This window comes from Mauremys reevesii, linkage group 8 (assembly GCF_016161935.1).
Source record: "Mauremys reevesii isolate NIE-2019 linkage group 8, ASM1616193v1, whole genome shotgun sequence".
In the NCBI taxonomy this organism is placed as follows: Eukaryota; Metazoa; Chordata; order Testudines; family Geoemydidae; genus Mauremys; species Mauremys reevesii.
In genome coordinates this window covers 97,095,018-97,111,644 of record NC_052630.1, presented here as the reverse complement: position 1 = coordinate 97,111,644, position 16,627 = coordinate 97,095,018, and the positions used below count along the sequence as shown (strand labels likewise).

At 44.1% G+C, this 16,627-nt stretch overlaps 1 protein-coding gene across 8 annotated transcripts in view; it reads right to left on the bottom strand.

Annotated features, from left to right (window-relative positions):
• Positions 1-5,487, bottom strand: part of GLIS1 (GLIS family zinc finger 1) — a 267,233-nt gene extending 261,746 nt beyond the window's left edge. Inside the window, exons 1-3 of one of the 8 annotated variants that reach the window (XM_039486546.1) lie at positions 5,353-5,486; positions 5,183-5,278; positions 1,609-1,998 (exon numbers count right to left, since the gene is read on the bottom strand). In XM_039486546.1, the coding sequence (XP_039342480.1) occupies positions 1,609-1,998; positions 5,183-5,240 (448 nt within the window). In that variant the 5' untranslated portion in view covers positions 5,241-5,278; positions 5,353-5,486. Of the gene's footprint in view, positions 1-1,608; positions 2,508-2,722; positions 2,779-3,741; positions 3,875-4,028; positions 4,133-5,182; positions 5,279-5,352 lie in introns of those variants that run through there. The other 7 variants (XM_039486547.1, XM_039486551.1, XM_039486549.1 and 4 more) reach the window with 7 other exon arrangements.
• Between the last annotated feature and the right edge of the window lie 11,140 nt (positions 5,488-16,627).

Below are 16,627 nucleotides of genomic sequence, written 5' to 3'. Positions count from 1 at the left end.
TAGTACAGGTTACTTACATGCTTAAGCATCTGTAGGCTTGGGCCCTAAATGGAGAAACTGGAAGCTTTACAAACAGGAATAAACTCCAGTGATGACTGGAGAGGAAAGGGAAGATAGTGTGATCAGTTAAGATGAATGTGTGTCCCTCTCCCCAGACCCACTTCTTTCTGCTGCAGGGACGCCAACACAGTAGAACTTCTGTTATTCTAAAGTGGGGGTGGGGGTTGTAGGGAAACCATATGGGGACTCAGAGCCTCTCAGAAGTGAGTTCCACACCAGCCTGCTGTGGGCCAACACATGGGTGGGCTTTTAGGCAATCTGAGAAAGCAGCAAAGGTGTGCCTGGTGACCAATCAGGCAGGGGAGGAGGGATGGAACTGGCAGGATGCAGTCCTTTCCACAGCCTGTAGTAGGAACTTCAGCATAGCTGTGCTAGAACTCTGGGCACTCCCTCCTGTGTGCACTCCCCTCATCCCCAAACGAAGTTGCAAATCCCACGTATTTCAGCTGTGTGCAGTAGACACAAATTTCACCCTTGCTGAACTTGGGAAAATCTTTAATCAGAAGGGAAATGTAGAAGCTCTAGAGAACATAAAGGTTATTTATAATCAGAACAATAATATAGTGGCCAGCCCCATTACCCTACGTTAAAGCTCACAAAAGACAACATTTCTAGTCCATGTGTGAACAGTCTACTTTACTTTTCAATAGAAAGGAAAGAAATAGATGCAAATCCTAGTGGGAAGTATCTTACATCAGCTAGATTGAGGACATTTCTGTAGGTTTTTATACAAAGAGAAATCACCTTGTGAACATTATAGAAAAAACTGCCTTTGCTCTAATAATCTATGCACATCTGTCTAGGTATGTGGTATCATAACATGGATGAGGTGCTTGTATTCTCTCAGAAACCAGATCTGTATCTCTAGCCATTATCTAGAGAGTGGAATATTTTAAAATTGAACCTTGATAAGCTAACACAATCAAATAGCAGAAGGCGGACAGGTTTAAATAACCAACTTCCAACCAAATGTAATGCCATTAGTTATTAACTTATTTAAGAACGATAGATGAAAAGATGCATTTCTAAACTAAAAAAAAATTGATTTTATACAATCCCTCTCAGACATCAGGAATCCTGTGTCTGAGGACTCACTGCTTACATACATGTTAATCACACCTTCTCAATGTCTAACATAAAAATTCAAACAATTACAGTGAAACAATTTAATAAAACTAGGCATTTACCTTAAGCCACAAAAACAGTGTGAAATAAGACGACCTAGCCCAGTTCATCCCAGTGAGCAGACCCAGCTTATATGACCATCCCCTGTGTGTTTTCCAAAACTGAGGAGAGGCTGCTCAAGGAAATTAAAGAGGATGCTGGTCTCAAGATTTTCTTGAAACATATCAAGAACTCTATGCAGTCCATCTGCAGACAAAGTCTGGTTTACATTATCTTGCATTTAGAAGGTGGGAAAAAAAATTGCAGTGTTATATAAACATTTCAGAAAATATCCTGAAGACCAGAAAGAAAAATGTTGATACGGATGAATTTGTGTTGGGTTTTGTTTGTTTGTTTGTTCGGTTCATGCATTTTATAACTCACCCTTCATACTTTGATGTTTCTGCTGCTGGAAATACTCTTTGGAGCTTTTAGGACATCGGAACTCCTGTGTCCGCTGAAGGATTGGAAGCCTCTCAAATATGCTTGGTCTTTTGGGGATGAGATCTAACAGCGGCACTGACATTTCATGTGGACTTTGCTGCGGTTCTGTACTGTCGCTGCTGTTGTTGACAGTTATTTTAAAGGACATCTGAGAATTCAAAAAAGCTTTACCAGTGTTGGAACAAGTCACTTGTGGCAGTTCCTTCATAGGCACTACTTGGCATTTATCAATCGCTTCAAAGAAGGCTGCACTGGTACTGGGTTTCTGAAACTCTGCAACCTCATAGTGCATATTTGTGTCCCTCTGCTGGAAGGGTCCTTGCTTATCTCCTACATAAAACAGCACAAGGAATGTCAAATGGCATGGAAGCTGAGCCTCTTTAACTCCTAAAGCAATGGAAACAACAGGTAAAAACACCCTACAAGCTTGTGGTCTAACATCATATATTCTAGCCAGTGAGTGGATCATTGAAAAGAAGAGGCTACTGCAAACGTGGAAACCCGAAAGAGTTAATGAATACACTCTCAGTGCGATGTTTCCTGATGTTTAGTCAAACAAACCCTGTATTATTGTAACAGGAAGGTACGCCAGGACTTTCTCCTCATACAGAATCCTAAATACAGGGATGGAAAGGCACTTTTCAAGGCTTTGGGGCTGCTAAGGAGAGAGCCGGGAGTTCAGCTTTTAAACTGCTCATAGGTTTGGCTGGTGGGTTGGGTTTTTCCCAGTGACACTGCTGGTCCTTTCGGGGAAAGGAAAAGAAAAACCTTTGAATGGTTTGTTCAGGCTGGTTCCGTTCAGCTGAACCAAGCAACCAGCAGCCGCCCGGACAAGGAGCGCTGCGGTTCTCAGGCAAGCAAGGCTGTTTGTGTAGCGTGGTTCTGAGCTCCGGACTTTCACGGCGTGCTAATCCGCGGGGGCTCGGCTCCTCTGCCAGGCAGCGCCCGCCAGGGGGTGGCACCCGCCCAGCCCGGCCCGGCCCGGGGGCAGCGGGCACTGGACAGCAGCGCGCGCCAGACACCGCCCAGCCCCTCGCCCCCCGCGCGCGCCTACCTGTCCCGGGGCTGCAGGCGGGCTCCCTCCTCCCGGCCGCCACCGCCGCCGCTGCCACCGCCAGCCCCGCGCCGCCAGCACCGTCCCGCCGAGCCCGAGCCCCCGCCCCCGCGGGGCCGGCTGCGTGACGGGCGGCAGCCCGGGCCAGTGCCCTGCCGCGGCGCCGGAGCAAGCCCGGCCCCCAGCCAGTCAGGGCGGGGAGGGGGCGGGCCGGGCCGCCCTCCAAGGTCGGGGTTTGACAGGCGGCAGAGCCGGCGTGAGCCCCTGGCCGGCCCGCGTGTCTGGGCGGCACGCGCAGGTACAGGCAGGTGTAGCGCCCCCCTCTGGACAGGTACACACGTGCACCCGCATCGCAGGGGTGCAGGGGCACCCATGCACACATCCCCATACGGGCACACACTACACCCATGCACACACACATCCCCATACGGGCACACACTACACCCATGCCCACACACATCCCCATACGGGCACACACTACACCCATGCACACACACATCCCCATACGGGCACACACTACACCCATGCCTACACACGCACACACTACACCCATGCCCACACACACCCCCATACGGGCACACACTACACCCATGCGCACACACATCCCCATACGGGCACACACTACACCCATACACACACATCCCCATTCGGGCACACACTACACCCATACACACACATCCCCATTCGGGCACACACTACACCCATGCACACCACCCACCAGTACTGGCACACCCACATACCCATGCACACCACCCACCCGTACTGGCACACACACACACACACCATGCACACCACCCATACTGGCACACACTACCCACCCCTGCACACCACACACCCGTACAGGCACACACTACACCCAGGCACACCCCTCACCCGTACTGGCACACACTGGTATATAAGTGCATGTGTGCACCTTTACATACATGCACACCAATGGCCACACAGTCTCACGTGGGTGTGTACGCAAACACATGCACCCATCCATTCCAGGGATAGACACATTGGTATTCTGTACCTACAGCTACATAGCAGGTTCAGCTACTCAGCCCCCAAGTCAAAGGCCCTTAGTGGCAGGACAAGCTATACCAGTGCTGAGTGTCAGAAAGGCAGGCCGCCTCGCTGTCTTTCAGAGCTAGGTACAATCTGGCCACGTCTTCACATGGCCTTTGCAGTTTTAGCTATACTTGCACCTCCCTTTATACACTGTATCAGCCTGTTCCATCCATAGTGAGGTGCAGAGATGCGTGACTTAGGCATATATGCACACACAGCTAGGATGCACTATCATGAGGCAATACTAGCATACCTGCAACAGGTCAAAACACCTCACAGCCCAAACTGAATGCAGGGATGAAACTTAGCCCTGCTTTACAGACTGTGTTGTGTCAGGGGCTGCTGACAGCAGGGCTGCCTAGGGTGAGGCAGAATGAAATCTGGTCAGAAAGAGAGAGTTTTAATTTGCCTGCAGGACAAACCTGGAGGATACACCCACAGGATTTAGGACTGCTCCATCAATTTAAAAATCAGGGACAACGATGTACCAACCCTTAGAGTCCCTTTTTCCCCGTTATGAGAAGCACAAAGGCCGGGGTGTCCTTTGATGGCACTTACCATATCTATTGTAGCTCACTTGGCAGAATGTGATTTACATCATAAAAATCACTTAGAATCATAGAAAATTAGGGCTGGAAGAGACCTCAGGAGGTCATCTAGTCTAACCCCACTTAGGCCACTTTTAAATATTATAAACAAAATCAGGCGAGGGTTCTTTTTGTACTGGTGTAATTCAATAGCTTCCATTAACAGATACAGAATTTGGCAAATGAGTAGCCCATGACACAAATATCACCAGGGAGGAGGGTTAAATAAAAAACCCAAGCAAGACAGAGATTGAAAAATCAGCTGTGGGGCACGAACCTCAAATTGTGACCCAGTCCAGGGGTGATGTCATGAGGGTTAAAAACAACCAAACAAACCTGTGTTAACTTTATGCTCCCATGATATGGCCAATTACCATTTTGCCCACTACTAATTGGTTGTACCCCTTCCCCTGCTGGTCTCTCTGGCTGTAGCTTAATGAGGACAGCAGCAGTTCCTTCTTTTCCATTTGGAAAATGTCTAGCAAATTATAGGTGCTATTGGAAATGAATAATAATATACTAAATTTGCATCTTAAATTAACAACACACTAAACCATGATTTGTGAAGTGGCATTAAAATTTATAGGGGGAATTAAATATGTCATACTACAATGTAACTAGGGAAATCACATTGGATCTTAGAAAAGGAAAGGCCTGGTGTTTACATTACAATTAAATACACAGGGTCAGGTCCCCAGCTGGTATAAATTGGTATTGCTACACCAGTTCACACAGCTGAGGTCCAGACCAACAATGTATTTTTCCTGGGAGTTTTCTCACCAACCAAAATTGGTCCAATAAAAGATATTACCTCACCCACCTTGTTTCTGTTTTTCCTGGAACACAGGTAACATCAGATAAGCTTTATAATTTTTCATGTTGATTTTTCTTTTTAGATGTTAAGAATCTTTTTAAACTAAGAAAAGAAGGAAATTTAACACTTAGGCTGCTACTGATCTCATTGTGAATTTCCTGCTTTAGGCCACTTACATCCAGCCGTTGTGTGATTTAAGCATATTTGTTCTTGTAGTCAGACTGTTTTCTCTCGACAGTTCAGTGATGAAATTTCAAGTTGCTGGGCCAAATACAGCCTCAGTGTAAGCAGATGCACCATCACTAAAGTCAATGGAGTGAACTGGCTTATGCAAAGTGTGAAATGACTAATAAAATACTTTTTCTAAATACCAACAGAGGCCACCACATACTTAATATAATTATCAATTAAAGAGCCCCTCACCTCAACCCACAGAGCTCCTGGAGCTGTGCCCTAGAGTAAAACATTACAGTGAATGTGACTGAAGGAACATAGTGCAAAAAGAGGAGGGAAGAGAGAAGTCAGAGGGCCAACATGTCAGTCTAAAAGGACACTTCTTTCTACCAGAGGTGGGATATGGACTGGGCTGGATTCAAGGGAGAAGCAAGTCCCACACCTAGGGGCTACTGCAGGAAATGCCTGACACCTCAAGGGCAAGGATGGGATCTCTAACCTGCAGACACTGGGCCTGATTCTGATCTCTCACTGGTGTCAATCAAGAGTAATTGCACTGAGGCCAGCATGAGTGAGAGGAGGGTCAGACCCAAAGTGCAAACACAGGTGGCTGCCATGAGAAAGGCCGGTTCACACCTGCTCTCTCACACTGCATAAAAGTAATCAGAGTCTGTACAGAGAACTCCAGTTCACCTGTATGCAATAGACAGTGTGTAAGTATCCTCCACTGGCTGCTCCCAAAAAGCATATTACAATATATTTTAGAACTGGTGTGCAAGGGCAGGCAAGTGGATTTACTACTGGTAAGACTCTTTTCTGCACTGGTTCACCATGACTTTGCTGAATGCAGGGCTTGTGTTGTGAATGTTTTCTCACCCCAACACTGTCACTCTGTCCTGGCTCTGGATCATCAAATCCCATCTTCGTACACCTCAGGAAAGTTAATCACTGGGCCCTCTCACCCATCACTCTCAGTTGTTTCAGTGATGATTTTTCCACCAGCCATTTGGGTTCACATGTCTGGAAGCTAAGGGTGGAGTTCAGTGGGACTGGCTACTCACGTATGAAGGTTGCAGGCTCAGGCCTGTCCTCACTGCCTCCTCTCCACCTCTGATGGCATCACCATTACTGTCCCTGGAGTGGCAGACAGAGGAAGGACATCCTTTCCCTGAGAGTACAGGCAATGCTGGCCTTTAGTCAGAATTGCCCAGAAGTGGGGGAAAGGGGTAGTTTGCGCCAAGCCCCTTGTTTGAGAGGGCTCCCAAGCTGACTAGCACTGCACAGCAGGTTGCAATGCCACATGCTCAAATTTGTTCACGATGGAGGGGTGGCCGGGCCAACCCTGAGTGGTACTGTGACCCCAGAGTAGACAATCAGGCCCAGCACCCTGGATAGGAGCCACCACTGTGGTGTGAGTACAGGGCAGGCTTGCTCTATTCCCCTTCCCCTGCTGGGACCTCACCTCCATGGTAATTTTTCTGGATGGAGGGGGGGTCCTCAGTTTCAGAGTTTGCCCCAACCCCCAATGAAGTTCTGTGCATGGACAGCCCTGTCTGGGGTAGAATTTTAGTTTTACTTTCCAAAACTCTTCAATTAAGCTGGTGGGAGTGAGATTGTGATTTGATTTGAACCTCCCTGGGTGGGTGACCTGGTTCTAAGGTCCAGGCACATAGGAGTCAAGCTATTTGCCTGTTTACTCCCTTCCTAGGCCAAGGGGGAAGGTGTGGATGGGGAATGAACAGAACCTTGCCCTCCCCCCGCACACACACACTCACTGGCAGAGTAGCTGATCCAGGTTGGACTCTAATAGGATTGCAAGATTGTCATTCTGTGACTCTGAAGCCAAAAACATCACTGTGACATGCCGGAAGCTACTACGAGCATGGGTGAGAGCTCTTTGTTAGACTATCACCAGGCTGAATGAGCACTGGGTTTTGTGGTCTGTTACTGTCCAATTTTTAAGTTCTCAGCCATTTTGACTTTACAAATCACACCCCTATGGAATGCTGCTACAGTATGGCATGTATCTATCTCATGCCAAGAATCCTCCACTATTGTGATCAGAGGTAATTAAACCAGTCACTACCCTTACTCTGCAGCTAATTTGCATGCAACAGTTTAATTGATTGTATTAGGGAGATGGCTCAAGTAACCCACCACCTGAGCATGGGTGCCACAGCACAGGCTTTCAGCTACTGGTGGGTAGTAACTGACCATTATAACAGTAAACTAGCCCCTGCCAGAAGCAAAAAGGAAACAGAGGGAACAGCGATGCAGGAGGATATTTGTCACAAAGCTTGCTGAAGCTATTTCTGGGTTGGTGCAATATAGTCACAACCCCTTACTCAGGGCTGTGTGTATACTCACAATCCAGCCATAAGGTAGTAACCTTGCTCCTATTCAGATTAGATCAAGACTAAACAATTAAATCATCTCAATATTATGCATTTCAGAAGTCTGCATGCTCTTAATACGGCGGTGATGTAACTTGGTTCTGAGACCAGAAACAAATGTCTTGCCCCATTGACCAGGAAAGCGATGCTAGCAACCACAGTGATATACCTGCAGCTAGCTGATGTGTTTTCACTGTACACCAGGGTCATAGAAAAGCACAGATCCCAAACAAAAAAAACTTTCATGGTGGTGGGAAGAAAGATTGATGTTTGAACAAGTTTGGTTACCAGAACTGTTCTGTTACTGATGGTTGTGGCTAACTGGTCAATGCCATGATGTTGGTTCCTTCTCTGTTTCCAGGTGCTTCTACAGGCACCCGGGTTCTTCTTTGCAATGAAGAGCCTCAACACCTGTACTGGCTGCTGTAAAAATGGAGGGTGGTACACAGCAGTCTCTAATTCAAGCTGCTCCTCGAGATCAGAGTATGTGGGAAGGGAACAAGGAAGCATCGGCAGGGGGAAAGAACCAGACAGTAACGGGTGGCAGAGGAAAAGGGAACAACAAAAAAAATGGATGAGGAAGGTCATTAAATGAAGATGAAAAGGGGACAATGCAATTAATCCCCTTTCCCCCCCCAATGGACAGCCCTCTTAGGGTCTGACCCCTGAAATCCACAGGAGTCCATGGGACTCAATGGATAAAATACTGTCTCCAAAAATACTCTCCTTATATTACCATCTTCACTAGTAATCAACTGCTGTGGTAGCCACAGGGATGTTGTCTGAGGCCAACAGAACAGGGGCTCTCCACAAGATACTCTATTTAAGTGTGAGCCATGCTCTGAGGTCTCTGTTTCACTGTGTAGGTTTTTTCTGGAGGAAAATAACTAAAACAAAGTCACCTTTAAAATGGACTCTGAAGAGCAAACACATAGATCTGATTTATTCACTGGCTTCCATACGGAAAGTCCTGCTTTTGCTTATGTAAGGAGGGTTGAAATTTTTAAAAGGGATATGCTTGAGATTGCAATGCCTTAGAACTGCCCTGCTTTAACAGTTGTTACAGTGAGTAGATGTTACCATCAGGATTCTATTTAAAATAAAAAACATTCCTTGCGGGAGAAATGAAAACCCCTGTTATAAATAACCCAGTTTTCAAATGTGCTGTTAATTCTCACACACAAATTAATTTACAATGTCATGCAAAAATCCAGGCTTGTTTTTATTTTAAATTTACTGCAACACAGATAGTATAAAAAACAAAGCCAGACAAATTCTTAACCAAAGGGGATATCTCTGGAGATGCGTTCATTTTTAAAGACTGATAATGTTCCTTTAAGGCAGCACAAAAAACATGAGTCCTTTCTTTTAATGGTTTTTAAATGACCTCTTAAATTAAGACAGCAAGGTCAAACTGACCACTCATTAACTAGTGGTATGTTCAGCCATTCCTTCATAATTTACAGATTTGTTTAATAATCTTGTAGTTAAAAGAAAAGGCCCCCAGATCAGTGTGATTTTTATCTTTCAAAAGTCAGTCTCTTTTCAAATGGAACTGGTAGCCAGCATACCCTGGACTGGGAAAAACAAGAAAAATCTCCACTCCACTTTAGATGCCAAAAACATAATAGGTGGCCAGTGATCCAAGGATCAAAGGCTCAGTGCAATTCCTTTGGTCCTTTTTATTGGAAATTTGGCAGATTACAGGATTCTGGATAAATAGGACTATTCTACCTGACACACTCAGTTAGGGTTACTGTACTTTGGATGCAAAAACTATGTTAGTTATTTCTGCAGCAGTTATAGATTCATCTCACACAGTAGATCCACCATGCATACAAAAAACAAAACCAACCATCTACTTTAAAAGAAAATTTAAGCTGCAGATAATTAAACCCTCAAAAGTTAGGAAATGCTAGAATTCAGGTTGCATTAATTCAACCCCGTGTGTATGCATTATAATTAAATAGCAGCATATTTGTCCACAGGACGTCTGCCTCATTCAGTGCACAGGATGAATGATGCTCACTGAATGGTTGACTTTTGTTTTCTCCTCATTGGCATGAGGGCCACACACAGCATATTCAGTGCAGGGTGTGGATTGCATGCAGTAAATGCAGAATTGTTAATCCCCTCCTGGGCGTTCCTATGGCGCTCATCACCATACCATCAGAGTGCTTCACAAACATGAGTTAATCTATCTTCACAATACCCCCTGTGAGGTATGAGGTAGCAGTATCCCCATTTTACAGATGGGGACCTGAGGCACAGAGATTAAAGCAGAAATTGTCAAAAGTGTCCGCTAAGTTTAGGGGGCAAAACTTGAGACTTTGCACCTGAGTTTTCTACTCTGCTCTTTTGTTAAAACTTGGCGCTCAGGGATGTGAACCCTCCGAATGACAAAAGTTTAACAATGAAAAGCACCAGTGTGGATGGTGCTTCATTGGTAGGAGACACTCTCCCGCCCCTTGTTGTAGGGTGGTTTTATTTTGTCGTCAGGAGAGCGCTCTCCTGGTGACAGAGTGGCTACGCTGTGCGCATTACAACGGCATGGCTGTGTAGCCATAGCCTTAGTACTGTATAGCACTTAACATGTTCAAAGCACAGCCCCCATTGACTTCAGGTGCAGTTGTGAGCACTCAGCACTTCTGCAAATCAGACACCAGGCTTTAAACTGTGCACCCACAAAGCAAGGCAAACAGTGGCCACCTGTGAAAAGTTTGGTTTATGTGACCTGCCCAGCATCACACAGAAACTCTGCAGCAGAGACAGGGATAGAATCCAGTTCTCCAGGGCAGCATTCAACTGCCTGAACCACAAATCCATCTTTCCTCTTTCTGCAGTTCCCTCTCTCATTCACTCCACGCCTTCCAATGCACCCAGGTTCCATGGCCCATTGGGGATATTAGTTGGCAGCTGGTTCATGGAACTGCAAGCATGGGCACGTACCCAACGTGGTTCACAAACTCCCAACAACTGCCCCTTTTGTGGCAAGAGGGAGACCCTGTCACACATCTATGTAGAGTGCATCAGGTTGCAGCTCCTCTTCTGGCTCCTCCAGAACCTCTTACTGAGGTTCTGGCTGCACTTTTCCCTGCACCTCCTGATCTGGGCACACCCCATCCATTGGTCCATCAAGTCACGGGACCTCCCCATCAACCGCCTCCTAGCACTGGCCAAGATGGCCACCCATCATACCAGGAGGAGGATGTTGGACAGATGTCGTGCAACTGTGGGGCCTATTTCTGTTCCCTTGTCCAATCTTGTCTCTGAGCAGATTGCCCTGGGGCAGTGTCCACTTACTCCCTAAATGTCTTTGAGGAGTAGTGGATGTTGTTGGGGGTTTTCTGTTTGGTGTCCCCTTCCAGTTACCTAATTTTTACCCTATGACCTTCAGTCACTCTATATCTGACCTATCAGTCAGGGCCCTTATAGGAAACCTGCACAACACTTTCAAAAGACAAGTCTGGGCACTTTTCATAACTTTGCTAGACACTAAAAATCACAGACTGAATAGAGACACCGGATTTATTGCTTATTACAATAATCTGTAACTCTCAATCCCCCACAACTACTTCTTCCCCACTTCCTTTCCTCCCTATGACTGGTGGGGTGTTAAGGAGCCTCTTCACTTAGAATGGTCCCTTGAAATGTGTTAACTACTTATGCTAAACAATCTGTTCCACCCGCTATTTCCCAGCGACACACTGAGTACCTTTCCCAGAGCTGAAGAGATCTGTATAAGCTCAAAAGCTTGTCTCGGTCACCAACAAAAGCTGGTCCAATAAAGGATATTACCTCACCCACCTGGTCTCTTCAACCCAAACTTTTAGTATGGCAAAGTTACAACCAACTGAAAATAGGGTCCTATACTGGAAAGTGTTAGGTAACGTTAACCGTAGGCAGCAGTGCCAGTTCTTCCTAGAACGACCTCGTTAATATGAAAGTGGTGTGGCAAACAGGTTTCAGGTTTGTTCACTTATGTGCATGTAAAGATATGGACTCAGGTCCCAATCCTGCCATGAGATCCTAGAATCACAGGAACGTAGGATTGGAAGTGACCTTACGAGGTCATCTAGTCCAGCTTACTGTGCTGAGGCAGGACAAAGTAAATCTAGACCATCCCTGACAGGTGTCTGTCCAACCTGTTCTTAAAGTGACGACCTTCCTTAGAAACCTATTCCAGTACTTTTCATTATCCTATTAGAAAATTTGTCCTTATATCTAACCTAAACCTCCTTTGTGGCATATAAAGCTGATTACTTCTCATACTACCTTCACTGGATATCGAGAACAAGTGATCACAATCTTTATAACAGTCTTTAACATATATAAAGACTTATCAGATTCCCCCTCACTCGTCTTTTCCCAAGACTAAACATAGGTTTTAAAAACTGGGTTTCTTCATAGGTCATGTTTTCTAAACTTATCATTTGTTACTTTCCTCTGGACTCTCTCCAGCTTGTCCAGATCTTTCTTAAAGTGTAATGCCCAGAACCGGACACAACAGCTGAGGCTTCAGAAGTGCTCATGAAAGAAGGAGAATTACCTCCTGTCTTACACACAACACTCTTGCTAATACAACCACAACTATTAGCATTTTTTTTTTGCAACTGCCACACTTTGTTGGCTAGTATTCAATTTTTGATCCACTCAAGGCCTGTGATCCTTTTCAGCAGTACTTCCTACTGCCTAGCAGTTATTCCTCATTGTGTATTTGATTCTTCCTTCCTAAGTGAAGTACATTGCACTTGTCTTTATTGAATTTCATCTTGTTTAATTCAGACCAATTCTCTAGTTTGTCAAGATCACTTGGAACACTAACCCTGTCCTCCAAAGGGTTAGCAAAATCTCCCAGCTTGGTGTCATCTGCAAATTTTATAAGCGTACTTGCAACTCCAGTATCCAAGTCATTAATATTAAAATAGTATCAGACTCAGGACAGGCCCTATGGGCCCGCTTTAGAAACATCCCCCCAGTTTGACAGCAAACCATTGAGAACTACTCTTTGAGTACAGTTTTTCAACCAATTGTGCATGCATTTTATAGTAATTTCATCTAGACCACCTATCCCTAGTCTGTCTATGAGAATGTCATGGGGAACTGTGTCAAAAGCCTTACTAAAATCAGGACAGATAGGGAGGAAATCGTAGACGTGATCTATCTGGCTAATAATCCGGTCATATAGGAAATTAGACTGGCTTGGCATGATTTACTTTTGACAAAACCATGCTGGCTATTTCTTATAACCCTATTATTGTCTAGGTTCTTACAAACTGATGGTTTAATAAATTTGTTCCAGTATCTTTCCAGGTATCAAAGTTAGACTGACTGGTCTATAGTTTCTTGTATGCATGCTCCTGCACCTATGCCGAGCCCTACTAAGTCTATGGGGATCTACACAGCTGTAAGAATGCACCTACACAATTCTCATTGCAGCATGGGTGCCTTAAATAAAGCTTGGCATGATAGTTTTCAGTATGTCCTTCCCTAGCACCACTAAAAAGATCAGCCTGCAATCTAGCTATTTTCCTAAATATGTTTGGAGCGGTGACCTCTGCTGGCAAACAAAAAGATTTGAAAAGAGTATCTGCTGTCCTGTTCACACAGACCATTAAACTAAGCTAACCTCCTCCAAAACACCCCCACAAAATTACACTGTGCTAGCTTAGCATTGGATATCCTATGCACGGCTGAATTACAGTGGAAAGTGATCCTTAGATATAATTTGTATCAGCCTTGGACTTCCTTCAGCTTGAAAGGAGCTATATAAACTCCCCAAATCCTACCAAGTTCTCCCCTGAATTACCACCATGTACCAAATACATTAGCCAGTGGATGGTGCTTAAGAACCATTAGACTGTGCAAACAATAGATGTGATGCATGACATTTTGACACCTCGTGGGAGCTTTATGCTGCATCTTGTATTAGTTGTATGATCCATCACTTTTGCTCAGCAAGCTCCATTACTTTAGGGAAGTTTACAATTGTTGATAAACTGGAGAAGAAACAACAAATTCATTGGTCATAGGTTGAGACTCTGAAAAGTTAAAAACAAACAACATCAAAAGTAGAGAAAAACAGGACAGGAGGGGAAAGACAGCTGATAGCCTTTGCAGCTATGTGTGTCCAAAGGGCTGATCAAGGAAGGAGGCACTGACCTAGAAGCCAGTCATGCCTCTCAGCAGTTGGGAGCTGGGCTGCTTCACAAAAAGCTATTTGTATGTTACAGACATTGTGCCTTGCTCAATGCAGTCTCCGTCCAAGAACACTACGCTGAAGGCTGAGACCGCTTCATTTCAGAGATGTATTTAGGCTTTGAGCAGAGGTTGAGAAATCATGCACCAGTTTTCCAGAGAGAAAAGTGCTCAGACCAACCAGTTAAATCTCAAAGTTTATCTACCTTTGCCTACTAATCCTCTATTGATACTTTGTTCATTCATATACTTTTCAAAGTTTAACTTGGAAAGTAAGAGGGGGTGCATAGGTTTGTAAATAGCCAAGTTAATTTTACAATCCCACTTCAATGGTTACATACAATAGTCATACAGACCCCAGAAACCTTTATTTTAAAAGAAAACTGTGCACTTCAGCAGAATCTAGTTAAAGCTGCACCCAGCTCATTTCGGATACTCTGCTACTTAACCTTTTTAGAAAGGTGACTGGTTCATAAAGTTCTCACCACAACCAACCCCACTGGGTTGGATTTACTTTCACTTTCAACAGACACCACAGTAAACTGCAACAGCTCAGCCAAACTGGTCTAGCCAGCTGCTGTATGCAGTTTGCCTTATATGAATTGAAATAATTTAGAGACCAATTGTAGAAATGTTTTGCAATTTCTTCTCCAGACTGAGGCTGCCGTGATGGAAAGGACAAAGAATCCCAATTTCATTTCAGACACAGGTTACTAATAAAGGGTATTTTTATTTAGAGACAATTGTATGTAAAAAGGCTGTAAATGTTGATCTATTAGGCCCTGAGGAAAGTAGTAAATTACCAGGCAGTAAAACACATTAAAGCAAAAGTGTTCTCCCCTATGTCCATTTGGGCTGCACAGTAGTCACCTCTTCAGTTTGTTACAGAGTAGGCATATGGATTTTATACCATTTAAAGAGATAACGCTAAACAAACAGAACTAATGCTGTATTTAACAGTTTCTCGTGCTCATAACCCTATCAAAAATGTGCTTAAGGGCTATGCCACCAGGGGTAAAGCTATGAAGAGACACACATGGACTCTTCTGTGACTTAATAGCCATCCTTTTGAGCAGAGAGCTGTAGCTTTTTAAAGAAATCACACAGTAATCAGTTCTTGCCTTGCAAAGTACCTCTCCAGCTAGTGCACACAGGGTTCAGTGAATTCTACTCTGCAGTAGTTGGCGGAAGATGTGGAAATCTCCATTGCAAAACAAGGGGGACCAACCGCAAACATTTAGTTTCAGACAGAAGTCTGCATTTTAAGACTCCTGGTATTAGCCATAATACAGTTGGTTACAACTCACAGCATGAGTGCTTCCTCATGTGCACCTTCCTATTGTACTGCTAAGAAAAAAGGTGCCATTTTTTTAAGTGTTTGATACTTTTAACAAAAACCACTTGAACAAGAGACAGTTCTCAGATGCAACTCATTCAGTTACCAGACCATATTTTGGCCCAGGTGCACTGTGTAATAATGAAAAATGAGTAAGTCAAATTACAAAAAAGCCAAACAGGCAAGAACAATAAGGTCTGCCTGGCATTTGGGCAGGATTTAATTCAGTAAAAACCTTTAATTATGTGGGATTTAAACATCAAGTCCTTAAATTGAGGTTATCAGTTTACAGTAAACGCCAAGATATATTTGGCTCTAAAGTGGATAATGTACCTCAATATCAAAGCTGAGAACCCTGACATGTAGGTACTATAGTAATATGATGAATTCCTGAGAGTTTTACTAATTAGAGCACCATACATGTCTCGTTTGTTTGTTTTTTTTAAACATAAAACCCTAACAGGTCACTGCAGAATGTACTACTTGCTATCTGTCATCAAGTCACTTGTTCCTCACACCAACAGAGCTATTAAAAGCCAGTTACATGAGCAAGACCTGTCCTATCCAAATTCCTTTGCAAATATGAGTTAGCATTAGGGCTATGTTCTAATCTTGGTTACACTGGTGTAAGACAGGTACGGCCGCTGAAGGAATGGAGTTAAACCAAGGGAAACAAGACTTGAATCTACATCCACCACCACCACCCTGAATCCATTTGTAAGTGTTCAGTTTGCTTTTTTGCTGAAAATATTGCAGCTGCATCTCAGGATTTCTTATTACATATATTTGTGGTGTGGTGCCTGCACTGTTAAATACATTAATACACTTGTGTGCAGTTATTTTATCTTTAAGAGGTAGTGTGGTCCCTTCAAATGTGATGAGACAGTTGCTTACATTTAACTGATGCTCGGAAGTTACCAAAATTTGTTTTCCATGTGAGGCAGATATTGAAATGTTAGGATGAAATGCTATCACCAAAATACATCTTCATATTTCTTGCTTACCATTCTAACAAAAAGGTTGTCAATTCAAACTTTTTGAGCTGAGCCTCAGAATTGCTACTAGGAAAGCTTTACTAACTTTACTGTTTTCCACATGTCTTTATGTAGATCAATTTAAAAACCACTCATCAGTAACAATTCTGCAAACCCTCTTGAAACTAAAATCCAAGTTGATAGTTTCTCAAACTATATAGTTTACAAATTAAACAGTACTTGCTTGTGTTCTTTAGATATGGCTTTCTGCACACCATTTTGTTTTGCAGATATTTTGCCATCAGACAGAAATGTTGCCCCTTTTATCCTGTAGCATAACATACATACTTTTGAATCACTTAAAGCACAAACTCCT